Here is a 12,053-nt window from a genome sequence, read left to right on the forward strand (position 1 = left end):
ATGGAGATGGAGATGGAGATGGAGATGGAGATGGAGATGGAGATGGAGATGGAGATGGAGATGGAGATGGAGATGGAGATGGAGATGGAGATGGAGATGGAGATGGAGATGGAGATGGAGATGGAGATGGAGATGGAGATGGAGATGGAGATGGAGATGGAGATGGAGATGGAGATGGAGATGGAGATGGAGATGGAGATGGAGATGGAGATGGAGATGGAGATGGAGATGGAGATGGAGATGGAGATGGAGATGGAGATGGAGATGGAGATGGAGATGGAGATGGAGATGGAGATGGAGATGGAGATGGAGATGGAGATGGAGATGGAGATGGAGATGGAGATGGAGATGGAGATGGAGATGGAGATGGAGATGGAGATGGAGATGGAGATGGAGATGGAGATGGAGATGGAGATGGAGATGAGATGGAGATGGAGATGGAGATGGAGATGGAGATGGAGATGGAGATGGAGATGGAGATGGAGATGGAGATGGAGATGGAGATGGAGATGGAGATGGAGATGGAGATGGAGATGGAGATGGAGATGGAGATGGAGATGGAGATGGAGATGGAGATGGAGATGGAGATGGAGATGGAGATGGAGATGGAGATGGAGATGGAGATGGAGATGGAGATGGAGATGGAGATGGAGATGGAGATGGAGATGGAGATGGAGATGGAGATGGAGATGGAGATGGAGATGGAGATGGAGATGGAGATGGAGATGGAGATGGAGATGGAGATGGAGATGGAGATGGAGATGGAGATGGAGATGGAGATGGAGATGGAGATGGAGATGGAGATGGAGATGGAGAAGTTGGAGATGGAGATGGAGATGGAGATGGAGATGGAGATGAGATGGAGATGGAGATGGAGATGGAGATGGAGATGGAGATGGAGATGGAGATGGAGATGGAGATGGAGATGGAGATGGAGATGGAGATGGAGATGGAGATGGAGATGGAGATGGAGATGGAGATGGAGATGGAGATGGAGATGGAGATGGAGATGGAGATGGAGATGGAGATGGAGATGGAGATGGAGATGGAGATGGAGATGGAGATGGAGATGGAGATGGAGATGGAGATGGAGATGGAGATGGAGATGGAGATGGAGATGGAGATGGAGGAGATGGAGATGGAGATGGAGATGGAGATGGAGATGAGATGGAGATGGAGATGGAGATGGAGATGGAGATGGAGATGGAGATGGAGATGGAGATGGAGATGGAGATGGAGATGGAGATGGAGATGGAGATGGAGATGGAGATGGAGATGGAGATGGAGATGGAGATGGAGATGGAGATGGAGATGGAGATGGAGATGGAGATGGAGATGGAGATGGAGATGGAGATGGAGATGGAGATGGAGATGGAGATGGAGATGGAGATGGAGATGGAGATGGAGATGGAGATGGAGATGGAGATGGAGATGGAGATGGAGATGGAGATGGAGATGGAGATGGAGATGGAGATGGAGATGGAGATGGAGATGGAGATGGAGATGGAGATGGAGATGGAGATGGAGATGGAGATGGAGATGGAGATGGAGATGGAGATGGAGATGGAGATGGAGATGGAGATGGAGATGGAGATGGAGATGGAGATGGAGATGGAGATGGAGATGGAGATGGAGATGGAGATGGAGATGGAGATGGAGATGGAGATGGAGATGGAGATGGAGATGGAGATGGAGATGGAGATGGAGATGGAGATGGAGATGGAGATGGAGATGGAGATGGAGATGGAGATGGAGATGGAGATGGAGATGGAGATGGAGATGGAGATGGAGATGGAGATGGAGATGGAGATGGAGATGGAGATGGAGATGGAGATGGAGATGGAGATGGAGATGGAGATGGAGATGGAGATGGAGATGGAGATGGAGATGGAGATGGAGATGGAGATGGAGATGGAGATGGAGATGGAGATGGAGATGGAGATGGAGATGGAGATGGAGATGGAGATGGAGATGGAGATGGAGATGGAGATGGAGATGGAGATGGAGATGGAGATGGAGATGGAGATGGAGATGGAGATGGAGATGGAGATGGAGATGGAGATGGAGATGGAGATGGAGATGGAGATGGAGATGGAGATGGAGATGGAGATGGAGATGGAGATGGAGATGGAGATGGAGATGGAGATGGAGATGGAGATGGAGATGGAGATGGAGATGGAGATGGAGATGGAGATGGAGATGGAGATGGAGATGGAGATGGAGATGGAGATGGAGATGGAGATGGAGATGGAGATGGAGATGGAGATGGAGATGGAGATGGAGATGGAGATGGAGATGGAGATGGAGATGGAGATGGAGATGGAGATGGAGATGGAGATGGAGATGGAGATGGAGATGGAGATGGAGATGGAGATGGAGATGGAGATGGAGATGGAGATGGAGATGGAGATGGAGATGGAGATGGAGATGGAGATGGAGATGGAGATGGAGATGGAGATGGAGATGGAGATGGAGATGGAGATGGAGATGGAGATGGAGATGGAGATGGAGATGGAGATGGAGATGGAGATGGAGATGGAGATGGAGATGGAGATGGAGATGGAGATGGAGATGGAGATGGAGATGGAGATGGAGATGGAGATGGAGATGGAGATGGAGATGGAGATGGAGATGGAGATGGAGATGGAGATGGAGATGGAGATGGAGATGGAGATGGAGATGGAGATGGAGATGGAGATGGAGATGGAGATGGAGATGGAGATGGAGATGGAGATGGAGATGGAGATGGAGATGGAGATGGAGATGGAGATGGAGATGGAGATGGAGATGGAGATGGAGATGGAGATGGAGATGGAGATGGAGATGGAGATGGAGATGGAGATGGAGATGGAGATGGAGATGGAGATGGAGATGGAGATGGAGATGGAGATGGAGATGGAGATGGAGATGGAGATGGAGATGGAGATGGAGATGGAGATGGAGATGGAGATGGAGATGGAGATGGAGATGGAGATGGAGATGGAGATGGAGATGGAGATGGAGATGGAGATGGAGATGGAGATGGAGATGGAGATGGAGATGGAGATGGAGATGGAGATGGAGATGGAGATGGAGATGGAGATGGAGATGGAGATGGAGATGGAGATGGAGATGGAGATGGAGATGGAGATGGAGATGGAGATGGAGATGGAGATGGAGATGGAGATGGAGATGGAGATGGAGATGGAGATGGAGATGGAGATGGAGATGGAGATGGAGATGGAGATGGAGATGGAGATGGAGATGGAGATGGAGATGGAGATGGAGATGGAGATGGAGATGGAGATGGAGATGGAGATGGAGATGGAGATGGAGATGGAGATGGAGATGGAGATGGAGATGGAGATGGAGATGGAGATGGAGATGGAGATGGAGATGGAGATGGAGATGGAGATGGAGATGGAGATGGAGATGGAGATGGAGATGGAGATGGAGATGGAGATGGAGATGGAGATGGAGATGGAGATGGAGATGGAGATGGAGATGGAGATGGAGATGGAGATGGAGATGGAGATGGAGATGGAGATGGAGATGGAGATGGAGATGGAGATGGAGATGGAGATGGAGATGGAGATGGAGATGGAGATGGAGATGGAGATGGAGATGGAGATGGAGATGGAGATGGAGATGGAGATGGAGATGGAGATGGAGATGGAGATGGAGATGGAGATGGAGATGGAGATGGAGATGGAGATGGAGATGGAGATGGAGATGGAGATGGAGATGGAGATGGAGATGGAGATGGAGATGGAGATGGAGATGGAGATGGAGATGGAGATGGAGATGGAGATGGAGATGGAGATGGAGATGGAGATGGAGATGGAGATGGAGATGGAGATGGAGATGGAGATGGAGATGGAGATGGAGATGGAGATGGAGATGGAGATGGAGATGGAGATGGAGATGGAGATGGAGATGGAGATGGAGATGGAGATGGAGATGGAGATGGAGATGGAGATGGAGATGGAGATGGAGATGGAGATGGAGATGGAGATGGAGATGGAGATGGAGATGGAGATGGAGATGGAGATGGAGATGGAGATGGAGATGGAGATGGAGATGGAGATGGAGATGGAGATGGAGATGGAGATGGAGATGGAGATGGAGATGGAGATGGAGATGGAGATGGAGATGGAGATGGAGATGGAGATGGAGATGGAGATGGAGATGGAGATGGAGATGGAGATGGAGATGGAGATGGAGATGGAGATGGAGATGGAGATGGAGATGGAGATGGAGATGGAGATGGAGATGGAGATGGAGATGGAGATGGAGATGGAGATGGAGATGGAGATGGAGATGGAGATGACCCCAAGCCTACCTGTTGCTGTGGGTCAGCCATCTTCTGGTCGTGTGCTGCTGCTTAACGGCGGCGGGGCTTCTTGGGGGTGGGGCCTGTGCTGGGGAGCCTGTCAGTGCTCTCTCCTGCATTCCCTCGGGCTGTTAGAGCCTGAGGGAATAGAATCTAAACACATGGCCAGCAGATTGCTGGCATTTGGGGTGGCCCAAGGGGGTGCACAGCATGATGTAGGGGGGGCCATGGCACCACTCTGCCCCCCCCCCAGCGACACCACTGCTATTGAACTATATGAAAACTGGTAAACTGCTGTATTGTTTATTTGTTATATCTAAATATTCACTGATTGTCATGCATGTTACATTGTCACAATAAACTACATTTTTATAGTTGGTTTGTAATGTGTGAAATACAAATCCTCTAATAACGTGTACTCCAGGGTCTATAAGCGTTAAAATAGTGAGTAGCTCTTAGCATTAAATTAAGGGGAACAGTGCCAATATATATCAATTCGATAATGTTTATAATGTTAAGATCATCACCATATAAATATCCTCACATTGTCTAGTGGAAGGCAAGCTGGATCCCTGGTGGTTTAGTATTGAGTTCGGCACCAATATCAGATGCAGATCACTTTAACAGCTCCCAGTGCTCCATCAATCACCAAGAGCACTAGGGAGCTCTTAAGTAGCTGAAGGAGGTGCAGACCACAAATGCTCCCTCAATGAAGTGAGGGGGCTCAGCCAGGTGATTTACTCCTGGTTCAAGAAGTCAGGGAGAAAAAGAGTTCCAGGGCCAAACACCAGCCCATGTCCAAACCCTAGGTGGAAGTCTTAAGGTTAATACAGTTCTGGTGGGAAGAGTAGCCGCAGTGGTCACACAAGGTATCTGCCAAACACAAACAAGATCAGATACTCCCTTTGAGTGGCAAGTCCACACGACCCACATACAATGAAGGATGAACTTTTTGTTCAAGTTCTGAACATATGGAGCGCTCAGAACATCTAGTACCTATGAGAAGTGTGAAGCCAGAAGCCACCAATACAATAATGAAAATAAGTAGGACGTCACTTTATTTGCTTTTAATTAAGCAGTCCTGTCAACATGCATACAAATGGGTTGTTACATTGTTTTATTATAACTGCCCCTTATATTTAAGATACAGTATTTACACTAACCAAGCCAGGTAACTTCTTTCAACTGTACTTTGTTTTGCAAGAAGCAATTTGGACTAGGCAGGCAAGCTATAGCTACAGGGTCTGCAATGTCGTACAGGTGAGCAATAGGAGGTGCCAAGCTTGAGTTGTAAAGCCATTTGGTGAACACAAGGCATTGTAACTCAGAACATGGTGCTGCATATTCAGAAACTAGAACCTTCATCTTAGTGCAGGGCTGAGAAAAAAATTATACTATCATTTGGTCCACCCATGCTGTGTGCAATATATGCATTGAAAGACTGCTTCAACTGGAGAGTGTCTATTAAACAGAAAGGTAAGGGAGTCATGGTAACTCGTGTGTCTCTAGGAGGACGTCCAGCTCAGAGCTAAGCTCCCGTGAGTTTCCCCGGAGGCATAAAGCCAGCATCACCAAGCATCTTCAGTGACACATCATCATCAGGTTTTATCACCAGCTTTGTAATACTACCATGATAGAGAGGCAGTCTGAGCCAAGCTTCCGGTGGGAGTTGTAGTGCCCTGTAGATGAAGATATACATTTTGTCAGTACATGGAAGGCATAAGACAAGTTTGTACAATATAGGTCTTGAGAGGTTATTTTTAATGCTGTAAAGCAGGATTCCCCAAACTCTGGCCCCCCCAGATGTTGCTCAACTACAACCAGGGCCAGGCAAACTACAAGGTGTGCGGTTTCTGCTCCCCAGCTTAATGAGACTGCGGCCGGAATATGACGTCATATTCCAGCCGCGGAATCATTAAGTAGCGCGCGAGGGCGGGGGGGAGCAGAGAAAGCACAGCTCCCCAGTGGCCGCCATCACAGCTCCCCCTGCGGCCACCAGCACAGACGGCTGTCTGCCCTGCACAACCCCCGGTCGCCCACAGGTAGTAGTAATGTGTGTCTGTCATTAGTGTTTTTTTTATTCACTTTTCCCCACGCCATGCTGGTCTCCCCTCCACTGGCCCTGCCTCTATGGCTGAGATCATAAAGCTTGATGACCTCAGCCAATCCAATTCTTTGCCATAGGATTAGCTGCAAAAAGCTACACCAATCATCATCTCCTCATAGAGATGCATTGAATCACTGTATCTCTATGGGGAATGTTCAGTGCCTCCAGAGCGTGGAGGCCCTTAATGTAGAAACACAGGAAGCACCTCTAGTGACCGTCTGAGTGATTGTCACTTTGAAGCAATGCAAACACTGCCTTTTCTCTGAAAGGTCAGTTTATACATTAAAAAGCCTGCAGGGACAGGCTATAGACAACAGTACCACTACAATAAGCCGTGTGTGCACGCGCTTGCTAGTGAGTGAGCTTGCTTGCATGAGAGCTTGTGTTTTTATGTCAATGAGATCATTTATATCAATGAGCATGTCTGTCTGCATGTGAGTATGCTTACTGTATAATTAAACAGTTACTCTGAAAGGACCAATATTTTATATTAGAAAAGAATCTCTCGACATAACCTTACATGGCGCAATGATTTATGGAGCTGGCATACATTTTTTTTCCCAGGGCAGCTTTGTATCCCCAGCCGGCCCTGACTACAACTCTTATGATTCTATGAATTAAATGGTCTGAGAATCATGGGAGTTGTAGTTCAGCAACATCTGGAGAGCTGGCGTTTACAGAAGCCTGCTGTAAAGGCTGTCAGTTTAGTACATGCCATCCAATTACCACAAGATTTGATAACATTTGGATGAAAACCTGTTAAATAAGCAGCACAGTTCATTATAGTAAAAATGGCACACAATTTTACAATACTGGATTCTCATTTCAATTTTGTATAGTTGTTCTGGGTTTAGTGTACTCCATTTACTTTGTTAAATAAGGGTGTTTAAAGAACAAAAACAAAAAATGCAGGTTAGGAATAGAGGGCCCTGGAAGATACCTGTGGTGACCACAGATTATTTAGAATGATAAGTGGAAGCAGTTTACCTGCATACAAAGTAGCGGATCACATTATCATGGCAGACTATTATTTCATAACTGTCTTTTGTTTGTTCTGGATCTGCACGGAGGATGTACTTCCTGAATGCAGCCTCAATGCGTGGGCCATCTTTAAAATACTAAGATGGAGACAACGACCAGGGTTAAAAGCAGAAACAGAATGCACACCAGAAACGCTTTAAAAATAGAGTCACCACTAGATATAGCTTACATAAAGATCTGGTATCCACTTGGATTCCGCAGGAACTGGTCGGATTGGAGGTCCTTCGTGAAGCAGACTGGAGCTGCACATTTTAATATCTATAAGAAGATTAAAGAAAGCCAAACCACCACCAAAACAGCTCAATAATGGTTATTCTGCAACTATTCAAAATATGCATAGGCAGCAAGAATTGGGATTTCAGAGGTCTACATGCAGCAGTCTAATCCCACATGTGCAATAGAGGGTCCAGTAAAACCTTTCCTTCCCCTGTACATATGGCTCACCTGGTGAATTCTTACTGATGATATCAGCAGTTTCTGTGGATCTGGTCAATGACGAATAAATAATGCAGCTAAAGTTATTCCCTTCACTTACTGCAAGAAGTGCCAGACGCTGTCCTGTTCACGCCCTGTAGAAAGAAAGACAGCATGTAGCTTGTTAAAGGAACTAGCAAGTACCATAACCACTACAGCTGTTCTGGTGCCTACAATGCCCCACCCCCTCCATTCCTGCAGCTTACACTCACGCTCCTTCTCTGTACATCCTTCCAGATGTTTCAAGTGTATTAGAGACATTGGTTCACGGCTTTATGAAAGATAAAGTCACTCCATGTTCAATAAGAGGTAAAGGAAGACCCCAAATCCCAGTTTTATCCATAGAAAAAAAAAACAAAACAACTAGATTTGTGTTACTGCATTTTTTCTTCTAAAGGCCTTTAATTCCTCCCCATCTGAGTTGTATGCTTCACTATTCCCTTCAATAATGCATCAGAAAGCTACATTTGAAGAACCTAATTAAGTGGAGATTTAAAGAGATGGTACTAAGAACTAGTAATGACCAGCTTTAGACGATAGGTGTAGATCATTCTGAAACGTGGTGCAAACAGGGTACAGTCACCAATACAATGTGCCAAAAACAAGACAGAACTGAAACTTTGTTTCCAGCTTGGCTATGCCATTTCTATTCAAATTTTGCACTTAACAGAAATTGTCCCATTATTTCAATGTAGCAGCTAGGATGTTACAAACCCCAATATAGGATGCTGAGCAATCACATTGCAATGTTGGTTTTAAAAACTCGACTTCTGAGTAGGTTACTAAAAAGGAAAAAAATAAAAAAGTCATCTTAGGTTAAATAACCTGCACAAGTGTTTCAAAAAGTGAAAAATAAACAAAACACAATTCCTTGCTCTTGCTTGAGCACTTACTATACACAGCAAATCCCTATCTGGAATTGGGAGGCTTTCCCACTTGCCAATTTACAAAATGTATACCTGCAAGACACCATTCCTCTGGCTTTTCCTCCTCACCCTGCAGCATGCTGATCCCTTCTTTTTAAAAGCCTGCTAGCTAATTGATCAGATACAGGTGAGGTGCACAAGTGAAACTATTAAGCAAAATAAAAGTTCTGGTCTGACTGTTACTTAGCAGCTGGTGCTATTGGAGCACTGGCCCACCCTGTTCTCCATCCCAGGGACCCATACCGTGGTTTGCAGAGTACCAGTAATGCATCTTGCAAACCTAACATCTCTCCCTGGGACATTTAACTCTCAAACCTCAGGCAGCTGTTCAGTAAATCAGGCCGAATATATAGGCCATCAACTACCACACCACATTTCCTCTCACAGTAGTCAGACATTTTAGAACAGTTTGAATTACCTGGGGTCCACCTGATGCTGGTCCCCGTTTCCAGCAAAGAGCTGAAAGCCTGCCATGCAGGGTTGAGCTCAGGACAGCCAACAGAAGCTTCCAGCTTTCCATCAGAAGTAGTGAAGGCAGTAAACAGCACACAGCAGACCACATGAAACAAGTCAAACCAGTCTTGTTTGACTGCTTACAAATTGAGGGCACCATAATCACTACAGCACATGCTTGTGGTTACAATGCTTGAGTGTTCCTTTAATGCAGGGGTTCCCAACCCAGTCCTCAAGTACCCCCCTACCAGTCCAGGATTACCCTATTGTGTGTAAAGGGTTTTCTAAAAAACTCCTCAGACACAACTGGGTAATCCCTAAATCCTGAACTGTTAAGGGGGTACTTGACTGTTGGGAACCGCTGCTTTAATGTGAAATGGATCACAATTTGGATCAGTCATAAACCAGGCAAACCGTCCTACGATAAAGTCTCTTCGCTCCCCACCCTGAGCGTCACATCTATGATATGATCAGCTCCTGGAAACCAGAGGAACTCCCCAGCTGAGTAAAATATATAAAAATTCTATTAATTCCTGCTGTGTTATTCAAAGCAGGTGTCTACAGCACTATACTTACCAATCCCAGTTCCAATCCCAGCGCCCAGGGATTATAGGTGGACATAGAAAACCAGAATCATCACCACTCTTTCCCACAGCCACAGAGGCAAAAATTGCAAAAGCAGAGCCACCAAACGCAATCACAGCTCTACGGAGAAACATGTTACCAAGAAATCAATCCCAGAATAATGCTAAAGCCACCACTGAGCCTGGAATTTATAGGTAGCGACTAGTTCAAACTTCCCACCCAGTTGTAGGCACTGTGATGTTACTGCAATTATGTAATTGTAGGGGACACATGGTGCAGATTGTTATAGCTAATAGGGGGCAGGAGATTCAAATCAATAGGAATGTGCTCTGTGTACTGCGCAAGCAGGGTAACTTGACCGTGGAATGTATCAAGAAATAATCAGAAATGATTTTTCTCAGATCTCCTAGCCTGCAAAGGAAAGTGATAAAAGGCAACAAAGCTCAGTTTGTTTTAAAATCTCATTATTTGTAATCAAATCAGAATATCATACAGTTGTTAATATATGTATTCTTGAAGAGATGTGTACAAATAATGTTCTTTTTCACTTCATGTATGAGTATGCATGGGTTCCCAACCCAGTCGTCAAGTACCCCTTAACAGTCCAGGATTTAGGGATTATCCGTTTGTGTCTAAGGTGTTTTTAGAAAGAAAAAAAAACACTTTAGGCACAACAGGGTAGTTCCTAAATCCTGGCCTGGTAGGGTGTACTTGAGGACTGGGTTGGGAACCCTTGAGTTAGAGCATTGAGAGCAGGCTTCCCCAAACTCCGGCCCTCCAGATGTTGCTGAACTACAACTCCCATGATTCTATGAATGAAATAGATAGGCTGAGAATCATGGGGGTTGTAGTTCAGCAACATTTGGAGGGCCGGAGTTTGGGGAAGCCTGATTAAGAGGATCAAAACAAGCTTTGCTTAAAGGGACACTATAGGCACCCAGTCCACTTCAGCTCATTTAAAGGGACACTCCAGGCACCCAGACCACTTCTGCCCATTGGAGTGGTCTGGGTTCCAACTCCCACTACCCTTAACTCTGCAAATGTAATTATTGCAGTTTTCATAAACTGCAATATTTACCTTGAAGGGTTAAGTTCTCCTCTAGTGGCTGTCTGTGTGTTATAACTACGCTGGATGTCCTCACGCTATGTGAGGACCTCCAGCGTCGCCGAAATCCCCATAGGAAAGCACTGAAATTATTTTTTAATGCTTTCCTATGGGGAGGTCTAATGCATGTGCGCCACCGGCCGCGCATGCTCAATAGGTCTCCCCCACCGGCTGACGTTGGCGGGGGATGAGCGTAGGCGGAGCTTTAACCAGCGCCGAGGGACATCGGGGCTGGTTACAGGTAAGTCACTGAAGGGGTTTTAACCCCTTCAGCAACATGGGATGGGAGGTGGGAGGGAGAGGGGACCTGCAGTGCCATGAAAATGGTTTGTTTTCCTGGCACTGGAGAGTCTCTTTAAGTAGTCTGAGTACAGTGTCCCTATTGCACTTAGTGCTGCAATGTATAACATTGCAGTTTTAGAGACAGACAGGTACTAGAGGTGCTTCCGGAATGTTACCAGACTTTTGGTCCGCTAACTGACGCTGGACATTTTCACGCTCTGCATGAGGACATCCAGCATCAGCTATTTCCCCACGGGACAGCCTTGGTTTATTACTTTCCTATAGGGAGGAATAATGCGCGCACCGCACTCGCCACACATGCGCGTTAGTGTCCCCTTGTCGAGTGATGTTGGAGAAAGCAGAGCCTCGACTCAGGGCCAAGGGGCATCGGAGCTGGAATCAGGTAAGAAAAAAATTAGTGGATGTAAAAAAAAATCCATGCAGAAATGAAACATTGGTGTTACACAATGTATAGGTAAACCAAAACAAAAATTGAAACAAACACTCCAAACAGGGCCGGCGCGTCCATAAGGCGGCACAGGCGGCTGCCTTAGGGCGCACCGGCTCTGGGGGCACAAGATTTCAGTGACCGGCAGGAGGGAAGCTCTCCCTCCTGCCAGGCCACCTTCTGGACCCCCGGCGCGGTGTGCGGCAGTGCTGAGATCAGACGTGGCGAGGGAGCTCTAATCTCACCGCTCTGCTCCCTCGCGCGCTTTCTGCTGATACCGCGGGAGCCGGAATATGAAGTCATATGTGTGTGAGTGTCTG

The 12,053-nt window shown here is 46.5% G+C and overlaps 1 protein-coding gene across 1 annotated transcript; it reads right to left on the reverse strand.

Moving 5' to 3' along the window:
* Positions 1–5,420: 5,420 nt before the first annotated feature.
* On the reverse strand, positions 5,421–8,922 carry LOC134584862 (serine/threonine-protein phosphatase PGAM5, mitochondrial-like). The gene is made up of 5 exons (XM_063440677.1): positions 8,894–8,922; positions 7,905–8,029; positions 7,630–7,718; positions 7,407–7,537; positions 5,421–5,991 (listed from the first exon to the last, which is right to left on the reverse strand). Exons 3-5 carry the CDS (start codon positions 7,708–7,710, stop codon positions 5,841–5,843), a joined length of 363 nt encoding a protein of 120 aa, XP_063296747.1. The 5' UTR covers positions 7,711–7,718; positions 7,905–8,029; positions 8,894–8,922; the 3' UTR covers positions 5,421–5,840.
* Positions 8,923–12,053: the final 3,131 nt, after the last annotated feature.

This window comes from Pelobates fuscus, unplaced genomic scaffold (assembly GCF_036172605.1).
Source record: "Pelobates fuscus isolate aPelFus1 unplaced genomic scaffold, aPelFus1.pri scaffold_36, whole genome shotgun sequence".
Classification (NCBI taxonomy): Eukaryota; Metazoa; Chordata; class Amphibia; order Anura; family Pelobatidae; genus Pelobates; species Pelobates fuscus.

What these genes read in the sequence shown, in the direction of transcription:
- LOC134584862 (XM_063440677.1), bottom strand. Translation starts at nt 7,710, where the DNA reads ATGTGCAGCTCCAGTCTGCTTCACGAAGGACCTCCAATCCGACCAGTT. An exon ending in AGTGGATACCAGATCTTTAT is followed by an intron (nt 7,538 to 7,629) that starts GTAAGCTATATC and finishes TCTCCATCTTAG; the next exon opens with TATTTTAAAGATGGCCCACG. An exon ending in ATCCGCTACTTTGTATGCAG is followed by an intron (nt 5,992 to 7,406) that starts GTAAACTGCTTC and finishes CTTCATCTACAG; the next exon opens with GGCACTACAACTCCCACCGG.